The sequence below is a fragment of the Euprymna scolopes genome, chromosome 6 (assembly GCF_053919585.1).
Source record: "Euprymna scolopes isolate OS-2025 chromosome 6, ASM5391958v1, whole genome shotgun sequence".
Taxonomy (NCBI): domain Eukaryota; kingdom Metazoa; phylum Mollusca; class Cephalopoda; order Sepiida; family Sepiolidae; genus Euprymna; species Euprymna scolopes.
This window is the reverse complement of record NC_136487.1, coordinates 175,180,687-175,201,299: the sequence shown is the minus strand read 5'-3', so window position 1 is coordinate 175,201,299 and position 20,613 is coordinate 175,180,687. Positions and strand designations below refer to the sequence as shown.

Below are 20,613 nucleotides of genomic sequence, written 5' to 3'. Positions count from 1 at the left end.
AATCGGAATCAGAATCGTACTTGGTATCGGAATCGTTAATCAATATTTTCCTGGAATCGGAATCGTATAAAAATTAGGAATCGTCCCAACACTAATTTTGATTTTAACAAATATTAGAGAGATAAACGTTTTTTAGCAAAGTTATTTTTCTTTCATTAAAACACACAAATGACTGTCTAGAGTCAGAGACAATGAAAATAAATATAGATGACTATACCATAAAGATAAAAGGCAATAAAATCTAGTAATAAAAACGAATATTGGTTTCTTCATGTAACATGTCTGTTTTCGCAAACATCGATGATCATGACTCTTCAATCTCTTCTGCATTCAGCCTTCCTAATAAGATTAATCGTTATACATCTCATGATCTTGTTGAAATCGTTTGTGAACTTTCTTATTTGTCTTCCCCTGCTTTTCTGACCGACAATTTTTCCTAACGTCAAATATTTTTCCATCACATCTGCCCACATTGTATATCTAAGTACTTAACTATCTGCCGTAGATCATATTTAGAAGCGATCTGTTGTACTCTGCCTTAATCATGACTTCATTTTCCTTTCATTCTGTTTATGAGAGTATTAGAATTCACCTTATAAACCAGATCTCCACTGCTTCCAAACGACTTTAACCTTTTTATAACAATGGAGCACATATGAATAACAATTTGGCTAAATTCCAACATCTAAGATGAAGTGTACGAGTTAAAACTAAGGTGATTGACAGCCAGTCTCGTTTTATTTGAGAAGTTACATTTTCACTGTGGCTACTCTCATCCGTACAGAATTTCTGATAGCATAACACACCCCTTTTATTTGAAGTTTTTGTTTATTTAATAATTAATGTATTATTAACGTCAAATATTTTTCCATCTTGTCTGCTTGCATTATATGTCTAAAAATTTAGTGGGGGATGCCCTTTTCTCTTCCCTGCAACCTCTCTCTCACAGAAGAGACGTTGCGAGCCTGTCTTTGTTTTATCATTATTTCCATGGCAGGTGCTCGTCTGAGCTCCAATCCCTCGTCCCCCCTTGCCAATCTTTCATGAGAAATACCCGTCTGGCTGAAACTACTGCCAATAATTTTCCCCACTCTTTATCTGTGCCTAAATCCAAACGTAGATTACATGAGCAAAGCTTCTTTTTTAGAAGTGCACGCCAGTGGAACTCTCTGCCGCTTGCCTGTTTCCCACCTGACTACAACTTGGACGTCTTCAAGTCCAACACAAACTCCTGACAAACCGCCCTCTTAAGTAAGACACTATCAAAACCCCCAATACGAATAACGCAGCTGAACGTACTTCCACACACAATGAAAAGTATTAATAAAAGAAAAAAAAACATGATTTAAACTTATTTTATTCTTTTGACATCCTTTATATTCCAACGTAGCTTTAGACTCACCTTTGTATTTGCCGGGCAGAATGTTATTAAATTCAAAATTGGCTTTTTTCGGAGAATCCTTCAACTGCAAAAGGGAAAAGCAGAGACAAAATAAAACAAGTGAGAAGAGGAGGAGGAAGAGGTGGACATTTCAAGTAAAGAACAAAACAATAAAAGATAAAAATCGATATTTTCTTACCATGATAACTTTTTTGTCTTCTCCGATCATCCCAATAGGGTCAAGCGAAAGTCCAAGAGTGCCACAATTCTCTACAGAAAAAAAACAGAATCAAATTCCTAGATAAATAGAATCATTTTCTATAGTAAGAAATAAATTACAATATTTTTTTCAACCAACTTTGAAATTCAATATGGTGAAATCCAATTCCACTTAGCACACAAAATAACTTAAACATTATAGAAGCACCATATTGCAAATTGTTTATGCGTTTTTTTTTTTTACAACCTCAAAATATTAACTTAGGCCATTATAATTGTTTCCATAGACAGAGGAATTCCCTGTCTGTTTCTTCAAATGGTAAAAGTCAAAAAGAAGAAGATATGATTTTTTGGGAACACATGTGAATATTAAGAAAACAAGAGAAATATATATAGAGAGAAAAATATGATTATAAAAAAATTAATTATATAAAGAAGAGGAGATAGAAAAAAAAAGTAATAATACAATATGTGTATTTTGTTACTAATTTTTAATGCCATATCCCGGGGTTATAAAATCAAGATGGCAGCTTGAGAACCTTTCAACATGGTATCAAACGTCTCTTTGGAGTTCCCTTTTCTCTGATTATCATCTTTAAAGTGAGTGTTTTATGTTTTTGTCTTATAATTCTTTTCAGCTTTATTAAAATACCTTTCTTTTTGTTTTGAACATGGTGTCAATTTTTATCAATATTTAATCCTCTCTGATATGCAGCCTGATAGACTAAAGACAATGCTTTTCATCATGGGCTGCGAAACACATGTAAGACAGTAAAATATTTGACAAAATCAAAATACTAAAAAATTATGTGCTTTGATTCTTTCCTTTTTTTGGCGGATGCAATCAACTAGTACACACACACACACACACACACACACACACACACACACACACACACACATACACACACACACACAAGGCTGCGTGGAAAGTAACTTTTTAACCTATTATTAAATGCTCATAATGTATTAATGAAATATAATCATTATGAGAAAAAAAAACTAGAAAGTGTATAACACAGGATTTTATTTAGAATTCAATATGGGTGCCAGCATTCACCATCAGTTTCTCAAGGCGCCTGGAATCTGCATTAACCAATTTCATAATGAACTCATTTTTGGTTTTCATTTTGGCTTTTTGTCTCGTTAGTTGAATGATTAAGAATATTACAAGAGGATTGAAAATCTACACACAACTTTAATAGCAAACTATGCAGAAAACAGCAAGTCATCACATGTCATGCAAAATTTTAACAGCGTAATTGTAACAAGTTGATAAGATGCATAGATTGACAGCTGAAAACTGATTCTTTCCCCTTTTGTCAGAAACATTGTGTAGCATGGCTGTTATGCTTGAACCATATTCATTACACTTTAAACCTCTCTCGGACCCTCATGCTGTCTGGTATAGTTGCAAACAAACAAAAATAAATAAATCTGACATGGTTTTTTTTTGTTTTAACAAAAACACATTTATTACCGGTACTTTCCAAACAATGCTTGCTTCTTGTTTTTTTACTGTTCATTTTGCATCCCATGAGATTAACAAAACCCCATCATCTCGATAATAGCTTAAAATTCTCTTGCCCCCACTACAGAGCCACACATCTATCTCGCCCAGCGCGCACTATTCTTCTCCCTCGGCCTCATATTGTCCTTTTTTTCTTTGGCTTGTGATGCAAGCCCACACACACTAATTTGCATACGTGCTGAAATAGCTGCTGCTACCTTTGCTAGCCATTGTGTGAGTGTGTGTAAAAATAGCAGCAGCAGCTATCGGAAGCAGTGACAAGGCAAACCAGTTACTTTGCTTTTTTGTCTCACGCCTGTATCTCTTGTGTATGAACTATTTTTTTAATGTTTTTTTAATTTTTATTTTTTATTTAATAATCGTTGAAAAGTTTTTCTGATCTTATTTTAATTAAGAATTATTGAAAACACTTTTTGCACTCTATTTTTTTTTTTTGTAAGGAATTATTAAAATCTTTGAAAAAAATATTTTTCAGTAATGAACTATTTAGTTTATGAAGCAATGCCAGCCATGGAATTGTATATCACCAAAATAGTAATGAAAGACCTATCAAATGAAACTTTGAACACATTTAGTAAAATGCAGTGGTCGGCAAAGCGTAGCTTAATCCCCAACAAATCTGCCGAAAGTGTTCTGATCACAAAGGGCAAAAGATATGTTGATGGATATTGTTAGGCTTGCTCCAAGTTAAATTCAGAGCTATGAGAGGGATTAACAATGCTAATTTCGATAGCCATCTACAAGAATTCTTGTGGCTATGGAGAATCAAGGCCAATTATTTTGGGAATATTATGCTTTGGATATGTTTTATTTTATGATGTTTGAAATTTTGTTATTTCAAATTTCACTAATTTTATTTTTATATAAATCAAAATAAAAAATCTTTTATCTTTAAAATTCAAAAAAATATAAAAACTTATTTTTATAATTTCTGATTAACTTTGCTTTGCCATCATTTCCGGTAGCACTACGCCGTGTGTTAGGAAGTATGTTAACTGACTATAACATAAACTTTAAATACTCACACTAATGGACAACCTTCTTTTACAGAAAACATCACTCCATTCACAGATACTACACATTGTTCATCAACACAATTACAGATTCATAAAAAGCAACAAAACACAAAATCTATTTTAAACAGAAGAAAGAGAGACTGTCCTTACCAATGCAAGAGATAAATCCAGACACTTTGGCTCTGAATTGAGAGAAGGTCACATCTAAAATTGGTTTGTTCGTGACAGTGACAAGTTCAGTTTCAGGGATCAAATACAGACCGGCTTTCAATTCTTGAGGGGTGATCACAACCTAGTTAAAAAAAAAAAAAAAAAATCATGCTTGCATGATGTTTTTGTTTTCCTTCACTTTTTAAATATAAATTGTCTTCTTTTTTTTTTTAAATGATTGTGTTCTGTGTTATGGTTAATGAAATAATCATTGTTTTGTTTTCATTAATGGATGCTTTCAAAGACTTTTAGCAAAACTAAGTGTAGTAAATTAATTTTTCACAACAGAAATAATTCAGCGAATCAATATTTGTGAAGGCTGAAATCAGATTCAAATACTGCAATTCATTAAAAAAAAAAAAAAGAAAGAGTTGATTTATCACTTTATTTTTCTCTTTGTTTTATACAGTTCTGGGCAACACTAGGCAGTCCTGCTAGTCTATTATATAAAGGACAGTTGTCCCTTTTTTTTATTTTTATTTTTTTATTTTACTTCAGTAAGTTTTAAGAGATCAAGGGGTTAATCCCTCCTGGGGTTAACACTTGATTCCGTTACGATTTAAATTTATATCCGCGGGCTTTTTTTAAGGATAGACATTCTCATTATGACTACTATCTGTATTTCATCGCAACTTGATCTTTTAGGGATTGCTTCTAAGTAATTCTGAAGATTCTTTTTTATAAGGATATTTGCTCCTATCACACCCGGTATAATGTTTATTTCTTTCAGAGACCATGTCATTTTTACATCACTTTTTAGGTCCTGATATTTTGTTATCTTTTCCCGTTCAGCTCTATTTAGGCCAAAATCATTTGAAACTGTGACGTCGATAAATAGCGCAGTTCTTTCGGGCTTGTTCCATATTACAATATCTGGTTTGATGGCCTGGTCTTTTATGTATCTGCCTGTATGTCTTTGTCATAGAACACTGTCACATTTTTGTTTGATGTTACCGGTGGTAGTTCATGTTCCCAGCTGTTCGACGATATGTCAAGTTGCATCTCTTCACAAATCTTTCAATGGAGGTATTTACATATATTGTTGTGGTGGAGAGTGTAAGGCTCATCTGCTAATAAGATTGGGACTCCAGATATTCGGTGGCTTGGGCTCTCAATCACTGAGTGACAAAAACCGTACTGGCCTTTTGCTTGTAGACCAGCCATTTTTTTTTAATCCATTTGTTTTATTTTACTTCAGTCGAAGTTCTCAGAAATCAAGGGACCCACAACCAGGGGCTAACACTTGAACTCTATATGAGATACATGGATATTTGAATGTTCCATTTAAGTTCTTTATATCTCAAACACTGTGTTAGTAAAGAAATTGAGAACATAATTTTCCTCTTCCCAATTAACCATTTTCATTTGTTGTTGTACATCTTTCATTTGGGTCTCTTGGTCTTACTGGATTCTTCTAGTCTGGTGGAGTATCCAGCTACATGCTATTACCTGAGGTAACATCACTTGGAGAAGGTGCACCATTCCTCCTAAAAGCTAATGTGGGTTAGCCAAAGTGAGGAGATCTTATTTAGGCAACGAATACTATGTGATTTTGAATATTTGGTTAGGGTTTACTTCTAGGGAAAAAGTATCCTCATGCCAGGTTGTTCTGACAAACCCCTGTACAGAGAGACCTTAGACACTCAAGGATAGTGTCTATGTTTGTATGCCCAGATAAGTCAAAAACTACAAAACAAAAATCCATAAAGTTTGTATATTGTTGATCAATATTGACCTGGATGAATAATATCTGAAATTTGAAAAAATTATTCGTCCTCTGAAGGTCACCTGGGTCAGGTTTCGTTAGGGAGAGGGAAAGAGGGCAGTTTTTCAGTATTATTATGAACTTATTTGGAAAGAAAATATTAGCTAATAAAAAGATAATCATGCCAAACTAGCCTGATCATCTTGCAAAAATGTGTAAAAACAGTGAAATTTTTCATAAAATTTAACTTATGATATCTCAGCTATTTTTCAGGTTATATCTATCAATTTAGGATGTAAATAAAATCCAATCTTTCCTCTTTATAATGATATAGTTTGTTTTTTTTGTTTTTTTTGCATGAGTGTTATTTTTTTTATTTGTTTTTTTTTTTTTTGGCAAGTTGATTTGAATTATATATCTATTTTAATGACAAATGTGTTTGGGTTCATTTTTTTTCAACAATAAATTTTAGTCTTGTTTTTTTCACGTCTGTGCCATTCATACAGTTAATCCACTTTGAAAAGTCATTCCATCTTATAAAAGAAAGACTATTCTGCCTGGACAGAGTTCAAATTAGACTTCGTGGCTTAGTGGGGGATGCCCTTTTCTCTTCTCTGCAACCTCTTTCGCACAGAAGAGACATTGAGAGCCTGTCTTTGTTTTATCATTATTTCCATGGCAAGTGCTCGTCTGATCCCCCCCCCTCACCAGTCTTTCACAAAAAACACCCATCTAGCCAAAACCACTGTCAATAATTTTCCCCACTCTTTATCTGTGCCTAAATCAAAACTTGGATTCCATGAACAAAACTTTTTTCTTAGAACTGCATGCCTGTGGAACTCTCTTCCATTTGCCTGCTTCCTGGCTGACTACAACTTGGTTGTCTTCAAGTCCTACATAAACAAATTCTTTATGGACCGCCTCCTTAAGCCATTTTACCAAATACCCACTATTAACGATTACAATATTATCCTATTAACTACTGTACACTCCATACCCTTATACTTGAGTGGCCTCCAGGCCTTGATAAGTGGTGACTCCTATGTAAAAAAAAAACAAAAAAGTGATGGGACAATTACAATATTTTTCTTGATTCTGATACAATTACAGATTCCGTACAAAATTTCTGACTCCAATACAATTACTGATTGTGAATTTTTATAAATCTCTAAATATTTAACTATAAAGTTGTTACCCCCCCCCAATTACCATAAAAATACCCCCAAAAAAGTTCTGATTTTTCCGATTCCTGATTAATTGTCCCAACACTAATCTCAGTACACTGCTCACAGTATCCATCACAACCTCATATACACTGAAGATGACATCCATATCAACTAAAATGGATTCCCTAGAAGAGAAAAGATTCAACTTCATTTTAAATTTGAACTAGCAGGGCCATTTGGCATTGCCCGGGAGAAAAATATAAAGTACTTCTAGTGAAACTGATCTCTTTATCTCTCTCTATTCCCCCTCCCCATTTCCCCCCTTTCTATTCACAACTCCCCTGTCTTCTTTGCTAAGCCCATTCCTCTCTGGAAACACACACAACTCTCTTTTATATAATAGATTCCTTTTCTTTTCAAACTAGTACATAACAATGAAAAAAACGACCCCCTGATGAAACTTGGCCCAGTTGGCCCCCAGATAATGAATTATTTTTTCTAAATTTATATATTATTTATGCCAGGTAATGCTGATCAATAACATATGCACTTTCTGGTTCTTCGTTTTGTAGTTTTTAACTTTTAGTTAGACACACAAATATACATACATTCAGAAAACTGTCCTTTGTATAATAGACAAGCAGGGTTACCCACCATTGCATTAGGTAAAAGTCTGAACATATTTCTGTTAAAACTTTGTTTTCTTTACTTCTATCTTTCACTCCATCCCCTCTTTCTCCTCCCCTCAGCTCATTCCTCCTAGCTAGACATACTCATACACAAATCTCTTTGATATAATAAATTCTTTGGAAAATTAGTCAATATTTTCTTTCAAAATAAGTTCATAATAACACTTAACTGCCACCCACCCAATGTAACCTGACCCAGTTGACCCTCAGAGAATGAATAATTTTTTTCTAAATTTTAAATAATATTCATCTGGGGCAACACTGATCAGGAATATAACAACTTTGTGGATCTTTGTTTTGTAGTTTTTAACTTTGTGCTGAACATACACACAACAACTGATCTTTTTATAATAGACTAGTAGAGCTACCCGGCATTGCCCAAGGTTATGAAAAGCTAAATAAATGCTAAATAGTGTTAAATTTCTCACCCTTCATAAAAGAAAAAAAAATTTTATGCAAAAACCAAAAAAAAAATAAAAAAACTTAGGATGCCTTCAGAGCACTACTGAAATTTGATTCCCCCCCAAAAAATGAATCTGTTTTTCTATTTTTTAGATTTTATTTTTCAGGTTGCACTGATTAAAAAAATAATAACTACGTAGGGCTTTGTTGTGTATTTTTTAAGTTTTACCTGGACATACAAAAACACAGATAACTGCCATTTAAATAATATTGGATGACAAGTAAAACATTTGATTATCACTAACCATCATCAACAGATTATGTGTGTATTGCAAATATGTTTAAATATATAAGAAAAAAAAAATATATATATATACTTAATGATTCATTATATTTGTAGGTTCAGTAAATTTTTCAAAACGAAACAATTTTTAAAATCCATCATTTAAGTTGGTCTTACACAATAAACTCTAACATTTGAAAACACCCGAATTGATTTGAAAAGACGAACCTGGAAAAGATATTTCCCTGGTTTAAAGGCGGCACAGAATTCTCCTTGTAAATCCGTATCCAGAATCATCACCTTAACTGCATGGCCTTCGGTGAAAACATTCACTTTACGCTGTAGGGCCGTGCGATCGAGACCTTTGGGAACTTCATCAATATTCACTTTCCCACATACGCTGAATCTGAAATACAATGTTTTTTAAATCAGTATTATTTTATCAAAATAAATTTGCACAGGTACAACAAAATGTGAGTACGTACACCCCTTTTTTGTTATTAATAATATGTATTAATACATATTATTAATATTAATACTATTAATAATATGTATTAATACCAAATGTTATTAGTAATATGTATTAATACTATTAATAATATGTATTAATATTATTAACATTAGTAATATGTATTAACATTGTATTAATACGTATTATTATTAATATCTATTAATATTATTATCTATTAATATTAATATCAATATTATTATCTATTAATATTATTATCTATTAATATTAATATCAATATTATCTTTTAATATTAATATTATTATCTATTAATATTATCTATTAATATCAATATTATTATCTAATAATATTAATATCAATATTATTATCTATTAATATTAATATCAATATTATTATCTATTAATATTATCTATTAATATCATTATCTATTAATATTATCTATTAATATCATTATCTATTAATATTATCTATTAATATCATTATCTATTAATATCATTAATATTATTAATATCCATTAACATTAGTAATATGTATTAATACTGTTAATATTATTAATATATATTAATACTATTAATGTATGGAATATTGTTGCCATATCTGGGCCAGTGCATAATATTTGCCTATTAAACAAGGTTCAACAAAGAGTCTGCAATCTAACACTGTCAACCAAGCTTCAACCGTTGTCCCATTGCCACAATGTGGTATCGCTGTGCTTCTTTTACAATTACTTTCATGGCATGTGCTCTGACAAACTTATAACACCATAAATATCAAATCCCACCTTTCACAGTCAAGGTCCCAAAATGCTAGAAAGCCATCTACTCTAATAGTTTATTTCTTTGAACTGCTAGACTTTTTAAGCTTCAAGTTCTTTATATTTTCAAATATTTATTCATGTTGTTTGGTGCAGTTTGTTTTACAGCTTTTTTAGTTATTTAGTATCAAAACATTTTGGAAAAATTTTTTTTCCTTATACTGCTACAGATTTATATTTTTGGAAAGATAATTCAATACAGAATTGTATTTATTGAAGATAAAATCTGTTTTATAATGAAATCAATCGGATATCTTACAAAATGTCGAAATTAAAATTTCATTTTTTTTTTACTAAACTTTCAACTTACTTGATATAAATCTAATATTCAGTGAATTGTTTTTTGTTCCATCTTTTTTAATAATTTAAGAATTGTGAAAAAATTAATTAAATCTTATTTTTATTTTAGCAAATTATTTGTATATGTGAGTTCATAGTCATTTTAATATCAATCATATTAAGTAAATAGCACTGTATACTCCCCTGCCAAGGTTCATCAGCTTCCCTTTAATCAAAAACTCAGCCATTTAACAATAATTTAACTTTATTAAAATTCTAACAACTAATAAAAAAAATAGTAGATCTGCATCAAATTGTACACATGTCACATATTGTCATATGTCAACAGTCAAAAATGTTTTGGAATGGTTTGTCGTTTTATCAAGATTGATGCATTATATTAAAAAAAAAAACAAGCTAAAATCTAAAATTATATCTGATAATGAAAATAAATAAAATTCCTGATTTAAACGTGCAGTTTATTTTGGGCAAAGTTAATCTTCATGTTTTATGAAAAAGTAGACAGTATATTGTTTATTTTTTTTGGGGGGGGGAGGGGGAGTAATGTTGCCTACAGACGAACAAACAGAGGTGAAAACGTTACCTCTTCTTAAATGGAGGTAAAAAAATAGTCTAAAAATAACACTTGGTAGTGTTGCCTGTTGTTAGTCGCCAGAGTTATTGGAGGACCATTTTTTATTTCCTAAAGTGTGCTGGTTGGTTGGTTGGTTGTTTTATGGCATATCAACCCTTTTTGGGTATTTAATATCAGCACCAGGGACTCTGGGAGGAGTTTATGCTTCAAGTTCTTATAGTTATATCTTCAAATATTTTTTTGTTCGTTTAGTAGCATATCGACCTTCGGAATTAATTCATGGTTGTTTTGTAAATTGATGTTTGCTATATTTTGTTTGTGATTTTATGTTTATATAATGTTGATGCTTTGTTTGTGATGTTTATATAATGTTGATGTTTTGTTTGTGATGTTTATATAATGTTGATGTTTTGTTTGTGATGTTTATATAATGTTGATGTTTTGTTTGTGATGTTTATATAATGTTGATGTTTTGTTTGTGATGTTTATATAATGTTGGTTTTGTTTGTGATGTTTATATAATGTTGATGCTTTGTTTGTGATGTTTATATAATGTTGATGTTTTGTTTGTGATGTTTATATAATGTTGATGTTTTGTTTGTGATGTTTATATAATGTTGATGCTTTGTTTGTGATGTTTATATAATGTTGATGCTTTGTTTGTGATGTTTATATAATGTTGATGTTTTGTTTGTGATGCTTATATAATGTTGATGTTTTGTTTGTGATGTGCATTTAGAGTTTTTTTTACTTTTCATATTGGTAGTAAAAAACTTAGATTTCGTTGTATATTCTGATTTTTTTTTTTTTTTAAGGAAAAATATTTTTTCAAATTTTTTATTATCAAAATATTTTCCTTCTGGAAAGTTTGTATTTGTACAGTCCTCAAATGTTTTATAGTTCATATATATTCACATTAGAACTTTGGTTGTTATTTTTGTTTTGATAAATGTGTTAGGTGTAAATGTCCTATATGGAGTCGATTTAATATGACTTTTTCTCTTCTGTTTGTTGTATTTTTCCTTTGTCCACTTTTTGAGGATAAATGTTATTTTAAAAATGTGCTGGAATGGTGTGTTTTTTTCTTGTTCTATCAAGGATTCTATTTAAAATCGATTCCATTTAAATTCCATTAAAAAAATGAGCTAAATTCTACAATTATATCAGATTTTTTTTTTTTTTATTACATTTTCACCCCAAACAAGGCAAATTGCCACTTTGGTGTAGGGGGCTACTATCAGGGTCAGCAACTACTGGGGCACTATGTAGGGATTTGGGCAGCAAGATGTCGGTTCACGTTGCACTTGAACTTCTGCATGTCAGTACAGTTAGGAAAGCAGGATCTTGGAATGGAATTCCAGAGTCTAGCGGTTCTGGGGAAGAAACTACTGGAGTAGAAAGATCTTTTACATCTAGTGATCTCTACTGTCTGGGGGTGGGATTTAGCTGCCTGTCGGGTTTGTCGAGGGTGTCTATGTCGTGGGGGCACAAGTATCTGCAAGTTCGTCAGAGTATTCACCATTAAAATACTTGTAGAACAGGCAGAGGGATGCAACGTTTCGTCGATGGGACAGAGGCTGAAGCTTAGATGCCAGTTCATGGCCTATCAGATTGGCGACTCTTTTTTGAACCTTGTCTAGGAGCGAGAGACTAGTAGTAGACGCACCAGCCCAGATGTGACAACAATACTCCATACATGGGCGAATGGTGGCCTTATAGAGATACAGGATACTTTCAGGTGTCAGTAGTTTTCTAGCACGGTAGAGAGAGCCTACCTTTTTCTGCAGCGGCCCTGGCAATGTTTTCAATATAATTGTTCCAGCTCATGTTTCCTGTGAACGTTAGGCCAAGCAGTTTGAAAGATGTACTCTCAGACAGGGAGTCACTGGCCATTGCTATTGGTGGCAGAAAAGGTTTCTTGTAGTTATTGAAGGAAATGAAAATGAATTTTAAAATTCTTGGATTCAGATTTGCAACAAAAAATTTATGCAGTTTATTTTGGACAAAACTAAACCTCACACTTTATGGAAAAACAGTATTATTTTCTGAGGGAAGGTGGGGTATAATTTTGCCCACAGACCAAGAAACGGAGGTGAAAAAACATTTTTTTTTGTCATTTCACTCCAAACAAGGCACAGCCCGACTTAATCATGAGGGCTGCTATTTGGGACTAGATTTGCATCGATACTATTTATGGAATCGGGCACTTGAATTTCTGCATGTCAGTAAAGTCAGGGAAGCAGGAGCCTGGAAGGGAATTCCAAAATGCAGCAGTCCAAGGGAAAAAAGCTATAAGAGTACAAGGTTAATCTAGAGTTGGAGTGCAGGGGTGGGATTTTGCTGCTTGTCGGGTTTGTCAAGGGTATTGTCGTTGGGGGGGGGGTACTAATGTTTAGAGTTCGTCAGAGCACTTGCCATTGAAATACTTGTAAAACAGGCACAAGGATGCCATGTTTCAGCGATAAGATAGCGGTTGGAGCTTAGTTGATAGTTCAGGACCTATTAGGTCAAAGATAAAACTTGACAATGTCATCTGTTGTTGGTTGCCAGTGTTATACAGGATCATTTCTTTTTATTTTCTCCCCTCTATTTATGAACAAATTTGACAGTCGTTAAATTCAACTTACCTGGACGCTACGATATCAGGTAACTGTGGTGTATTTGGAGTTATTTTTAGATGGACTTCTTCAAAAAAGATTTTGTCCGAGGCGACTTGAATATTGTATGTGCCAGTTTTCATGTTTTCAAGGTGATAAGAACCATCTGAATTAGAAATCGACATCTGTTTTCCACCAACAGAAATTTTGGCACCAGCAATGCCACGACCCTAAATAAAATTTAAAAAAAGAAAAAAAAAAAAGAAAATAAAAAGAAAAAGACATTATAATCTGAGAACCTTTCTTCCACACTGCATACCATGAAAATAAATTGTCATGAAAGGTCTAGGAGGATGGAAAGAATAAGAAAGCAAGGATAGTATTGGTATCCAGAGGAGAATTATTGTCATTCAAAATTCCAGAAAAAGCTATTGTTTTTAGTGAGAATTCAATAATAAAAAGCTGTTGTGAGAATGTAAAGTGATTTGTAATCGAGATTGAAAGACGCAGGTAGTTTTGTTAATATTAATTGATGATGGCTAATTCTTTGTTGAGTGAAGTGTATGGTCCTGTGTTCTGTTCAGTTTTAGAAGTCCATTCTCCCAGGCTTTGTCTTCTCACGCATTTGAAAAGAGACTAGTTTATTGCTAATTGGTTGGGGTGATTCTACTGTGGAATGGTAATGGGGCTGCCTAGGAATTTTTTGCAGACCAAAATGCTCTTCCTCTAGGACACTGGCTTTTCAAATCATACTTTTTTGACCTTATGTCATATGTGACCTTGTGTCTTACTGCTATAGGTACGGAATATACAAAATGCAAATATAGAAATGAGATGAGAATGAAGCCATGTTTTCCCTATATTTGCATTTTGTATAATTCTGCCACTTTTCTCTTCTGATGAAAAGCATTTAGTTTCAAAATGCCATGACATAAAGAGCTTTTTTTTTCTTAAATTTCACCTTAACTTTTCCTTATTGTTCTGATGATATAATAAAGTTATAACTTTTATTCCTCATCTTTCATTTCATTGTTATGGGAAAAAAGGAAGAACAATCTGTGACTTTTTAAAGAAATTTTCAATGTTTCTTCCCCATTTTCAGGGTACTTCCTCAGGAAATGATAGAGATGACTGAGGAATAAAATATACCAAGATGTTCTTCTTCCTTTTTTTCCATAACGTCATAATATCATACCTTCTTTTATTATTCATATATACATACCGTATATTTCAACGTATAAGACAACCCTTAAAGTTTAAAAAAATCATTAAAAACCAATATTTCATAAGATACCGAGTGTTGCAATCTCTTGCTTAGACTAAACAAACATGGTACATACACACACACAGAGTGGAATGATAAAGTTGTCGCCCTAAAGAAAACAGCACTACAGCTTTATTTTAAAACTTTTATTAAAAAAATAAATTCAGGTAACTTGATTATGTAGCAGATGACCAAACGAAGAAATCCAGCAGGTCCAAGTAAAGGGAGGAGGGAAGGGGGGGGGGGCAATGAGAGAAGAATACAAAGTCATAGCATCCCTTCTGAAGCCAAGCCTGGGTCTCTTTGGACTTGTGGGCTTGCACCAAGTTCTGCTGCCACACCCAGGGTCTGCCAACAGCCACCTGACTGTACCAGGGGATCACCACACTCTTCAGCACATTCAGGTACACTTTGGTGTTGATTTTCAAGTAAACTTCAAAGATGTAAGGTGGCATGAGGTGGCCCTCACTTAAAACCACACCAAAGACCATAACCGTGGCCAGAAACTTTGTTTTCATCACCCTGGGCGCATCTCCTATTTGTGGCAATTCAGCAATGCATTTGAGGGTGCTGGCAATGTCATAACTCGGATCGGTAGAGAGCATGAGTTGTACAGTGGCACATCTCTGATCTCATTCGCTGAACATTGTGTTACTTTCAGACATGATACAAGACTCCTATCGCTCTTGGGATTTGTATATAACCGGCCAACTAGTGGATCGCCTGCAACAAAAAAATAAAACCAGTTTTCATCAAACAGAACTGGAATCGTCTTTTTTAGGGTGACAATTTTATCGTTCCACCCTCTGTGTGTGTATATATATAATATATATATTTCTTTAGGGAATTAAGAATAAATAGTCAAGCGCAAATGCAATATTCCGACTTCCTGTCATCAAATACTCTCTGGCTGTTTACTACTTATGCCCGTTGGTTTGGCATTTATAGATATTTAATTTCTCTTAATTCTTGTGTTAGTTTACCTCCATTCTACCGAAAATTATCAGCCTACAAAGTCAAGGATGACTGTGTCTGGAATTGCATCTTCCGACTGGCAGTAATTATCATCCCTCACACTGAAGAGAACGCAACATGTGTCTGTAGGTATAAAAATAACTGCCAATATTTGTTTAGAAATATTGTTATAAATATATTTTTTTTAATAAGGATGATGAAAAACAATCATTTAACAGCAGCCATTTTGTTATCAACATGATGTTAATGACGAAAACATGTAATGGGCTTACCTTCACTGAATCAACAACAAGTCCACTTACTGAAAAACCTGCCACCTGAAAGTCTTTCTGAAATTTAAAAATAAATCAAATTTTTATAAATAAAAAACAATCAAACGGTAAAAGACAAAGATAAAAAAAAATGATTCTTCAAATTGTTTTGGCATATTGAAATAGAGAATTAGTCATCTTTATTTTTATAAAACTACTAGCGAGGGGTACCCGGCTTGCCCGGGTGTTTGGAGGTGTGTGTGGAAACTCCGGGGGTGGGGTTAAAAAAAAGAAAAAAAGAAGTAAGTATGAGGATCAAACCCGAACCTTTGAGGCAAAGTTGTAAATTAAAGTGTGAAAAAAAAAAAAAAAGAAAAAAGTGCGACGTTAACGATTGCCCCACCGCGAGATGCTAACGGAAACATGTTTGAATTTATTTAATTACTTGGATTTGGCAGGTGCCCGTTTTAAGGAGTTAATGAGGTCACGTTTGACTGCGGGATAGTATTTCATTTACTGCGGAACACTTTTTTTTATTTTTATTTTCCCAAGATGTTATAGGAAAGAGACTAACCCACATGCGGCGAGCGACAAATGTTGAATATTTATCTTCCCGAAATCGAGCAAATTAAATAAACAGGCGAACTTCGTTGTTAACTGTGAGATATTACGATTTATATGTGATATAAAAAGTTTTTAAAAGTTGTGAACCGACCGACCGCTTCTCTAAAAAAAAAAAAAAAAAAAGCCTTTTATAGACATACAGAAAAAGCGAACATACATACATACATACATACATACATACACACATACAAACATTTTTGCTTTTATATTTCTAGATTAAACAAGGTCTTGTAGGATCTGGATTATCTTGATTACTGTTCTCATCTTCAATGTTATCCAAACAATGTTCCAGTCATTGTAATCTCCAATATTTTTCAGATATATCTTGTCAAACACAGGAATCTGCACAAAATTCTCAAAGTTAAATGTTACATTGGCTGAAACATTGTAAGAATAACATTCAAGATGAGAACAATAATTTGCAAATTATCAAACCACATCTCAAAAATTTAGAATCAAGCTCTTCTATGTCTGTGTGTATTTCTCACCTATATATAACTTGGATATACAACTTGGATATACAACTTGGATATACAACTTGGATATACAACTTGAATATATAACTTGGATATTTAGTTTTTATTTACTACCAGCAGATGTATCCAGCATTGCCTCGTATTAAATGTGATATTAAATTCCTTTAAAGAAAGAAAAAAAAAATGAAGTAAAAAAACGGAAAGAAACCGAGACATGTCCATGCGAGTATTGTTTTTTTAAGCAATTCACTTCTTTAAAAAAAAAAAAAAAAAAAAAATACCTAAGCTGAGATCAAAACTAAAACCTAAAGACAGTGAGTTAAGTACAATAACCATCATGCCATGATTTTTAAAGTGTTTTCAAGCGTACTTATTTTTAACATAAGGAAGCTGTCATGTGAACAATTCGCACATGTGCAGTCATGAAACAGTTGAAAGATAAAAATCTGATATCCCCCCCCCCATTGATGATGGATGAAACGGATGAAAAGTTTTCCACATGTCGTAATACCCTATATACTAAATTTCAAATCCGTAGATCAAAAGTTTGTTGAATACGTAGGTTGAGAGTTGTCCTCACATACACATTCAGATTATATATATATATATATATATATATATATATATATATATATATATATATAGAGAGAGAGAGAGAGAGAGAGATAGATTACTCAAATACATATTGAAATCCAATATAAAATAAAAACTAAAATGCAATTTTAAAAAAATGCCTATTTTGTTTGGAGCTATTTTCTCAAAACTTCTACTCAGCAAAATGTCTCCAACGAGTAAATAATTTAAAATAGTCCAAAACAAATTCTAGAAACATCTATTTGCAATCTGGTATTAACAGAACAAGTGCTACATGATAATTTGAAAATTCTTAAATGGTTGGAAGTACAACTTAAATAGGACACTGTTTGCAGATCATTGTCAAGGCTGCTGCTGCGAAGGTGGGCTCTCTCTATCGTGCTAGAAAGTTACTTATGCCTGAAAGTCCTGTACCTCTACAAAGCCACCATTCGCCCATGTATGGAGTATTGTTGTCACATTTGTGATGGTGCATCTGCTACTAGTTTCTCGCTCCTGGACAGGATACAAAAGAGAGTCACCAACCTGAGAGGTCCCGAACTATCTAATCTTCAGCCCCTGTCCCATTGACAAAATGTTGCATCCCTCTGCCTGTTTTACAAGTATTTTAATGATGGATGCTCTGAGAAACTACAAGCCCTTGTGCCCCCTCGACGAAAATACCCTCAACAAATCCAACAAGCAGAGAAGTCTCACCCCTACACACTAGAGATACCTAGATGTAGGAAGGCCTTCTACTGTAATAGCTTCTCCCCAGAACTGCTAGACTTTGGAATTCTCTTCCAGTTTCCTGCTTCCCCAACTGTAACGCCATGCAGAAGTTCAAGTGTAATGTGAACAGACATCTTGCTGCTAAACTCCCTATATAGTACCCCTGCAACTTAGGTCCATAGTAGTAGCCTCCTACATCAAAGTGGCAATGTACCTTGTTTGGAGTGAAAATGTAATTTAAAAAAAAGCATCCAAGTTGCATGTCAAAAGATGACAATTCATGGGATGCAAAGAAATCTGACGCTATGCTACAAAATGATGATTGCTACTATGACCACATTTGAGGAATCATTTGGAATTCAGAGAAGAATTGTCAGAAGTTACAAAACATCACCTTTTTATCAATGACTATACAAAACATCACCTTTTTATCAATGACTATACAAAACAAAAACATTTTTATCAATGACTATACAAAACAAAAACATTTTTATCAATGACTATACAAAACAAAAACATTTTTAAGGGAAACAAAAAAATATTAAGAAAAAAATTAAAAGGGAAGCAAAAAGTTTTTAAAAAAGGGAAAATTTTTTAAAAAAAAAAACAAAAATATAAAAAAGAAAAAAATTTTAAAAAGGGAAAAAAAAAATTTTTTAAAAGTTAAAATAAAAGAAAATATTTTTTAAAAATTAATAAAAAAAATTAAACGAAAAAAGAAAAAAGTTTTAAAAAAAAGAGAAAAAAAAATCTAAAAAAAGAGAAACAAAAGAAATATTTTTGGAATAAGAAGAAAATTAAAAAAAACAACTTACAGGTAAATGCATAGATTTGTGTTCCACACGGAAACTAATTTTTTCTGGAAGGACATCAAATGTGATGTGTTCACCTTTGTAAAATGGAACCTGGGGGAAAAAAATGTTTTGGGTTTTTTTTTCAAATATTCAATAAAATAAATAAAAAAAAACAAGAATTTGTGTTCTTAATCATAAATCTCAGAGGAAGACAAAATGTTTTCTAGATAAATTTTGTTAAAAAAACAATCATACAAATTTGATAAAAAAAATAAAAAAAAGACTTGTTATAATTTCATCATTTATTAAAATTAATATTTATTATTCTAGAAAATAAAAAGCTGTCCAACACATGCCAGCCCGTAAAACGGATGTGAAACTGAATATGACTAAATATTTTTTTTTTATAACATCCAAGAATATTTGGCAGAAAATCACAAAAAAGGGGGGGGGGGGCTAATAAAAATAAAATATATGCTCGAAGTTGGCTCACAATTAGTCAAAAGTAAGACGTTACCAAAAGCAAATCTGTTTCGCAAATGAACTGAGTTGCCTTTTTCAGAGTTCTATCTTTGTTTGCCTCCTCAGGGGATCAGGAAATGCGGATACATATTAAATAATGTTAAAATTTACTATCAATAAATGTTAGCAAATATTCACTGCAAAATACTACACATAATATGTTTGAATCTCTCATTTATTTCTCTTAAAGATGGTATTTTCAACCATACATTACAAAATATATGCATTAACTATTTTCAAGCACATAGTTCAAAAAGACGAGATTGTTCACTTTTTAATGGAACTTTACCAATATAATTCTTTTATCCAGATGGTCAAATATATGTTACAAAGTCATATTAATGTAAGTCTCAAACAAATTAGGATCATAAATTCTTAAAAGTTTCTGATTTGGTCATTACATTATATACATGTGAGGTGACTCACTGGTTAACAACATAGACTGACAACTTAAGCGTGCCAAGTTAGAAATTATTTTGTTCCACAGAAATACTTTCACTTAGGATGTTGGCAACCTTCATGTGGTCCCTCTTGTAAGTACCTAATATGTTTCTAGAAAAAATTCTAACAAGAAAGATATCAAGGAAACGAATGCTAACAACAGAATCATCTGATTCACACAAACTGATATTTTTATTTGATAACATGTACAATTTTTTTAAATCCAACTCTGCATCATTAACAACTTTAATTTTTAACTTTTTTCCATCAATTTTGCAACAAACTTTTACCATGCCAGGTTAGTTTCTTTTAAACAAAATACACACATATTTTTTTGTATATGAATTTGTTTTGTAAGCGTACATTATATAGCCTAGAAATAATATTTTCTACTTAATCCAGAGGCAGAACCACAACAGCTACGACAATACCAATTCAAAGTTGGCCAGGAAGCAATAGCAAGAAAGAGGTCAATTCACACATCAAAGTTTCCAAATTAAGGCATCAATATCTGATGTGCTTTTAACCTCGTACACCAAACTAATTATCTCATAACTCAGGATTATTGTTAAATTTCATATTTTTTTATGTCCAAAATTAAATTT

General features: G+C 32.5%; 1 protein-coding gene across 2 annotated transcripts in view; it reads right to left on the bottom strand.

Annotated features, from left to right (window-relative positions):
- The window catches only part of LOC145278108 (BOS complex subunit NOMO1-like), a 167,854-nt gene that overhangs the window by 105,518 nt on the left and 41,723 nt on the right, over positions 1 to 20,613 (bottom strand). For both annotated transcript variants that reach the window (XM_080130382.1, XM_080130383.1), the window contains exons 9-15: positions 19,067 to 19,156; positions 15,868 to 15,924; positions 13,387 to 13,586; positions 8,831 to 9,008; positions 4,298 to 4,439; positions 1,581 to 1,651; positions 1,403 to 1,466 (exon numbers count right to left, since the gene is read on the bottom strand). In XM_080130382.1, coding sequence (XP_079986508.1) covers positions 1,403 to 1,466; positions 1,581 to 1,651; positions 4,298 to 4,439; positions 8,831 to 9,008; positions 13,387 to 13,586; positions 15,868 to 15,924; positions 19,067 to 19,156 — 802 coding nt within the window. The remainder of the gene's footprint in view (positions 1 to 1,402; positions 1,467 to 1,580; positions 1,652 to 4,297; positions 4,440 to 8,830; positions 9,009 to 13,386; positions 13,587 to 15,867; positions 15,925 to 19,066; positions 19,157 to 20,613) is intronic.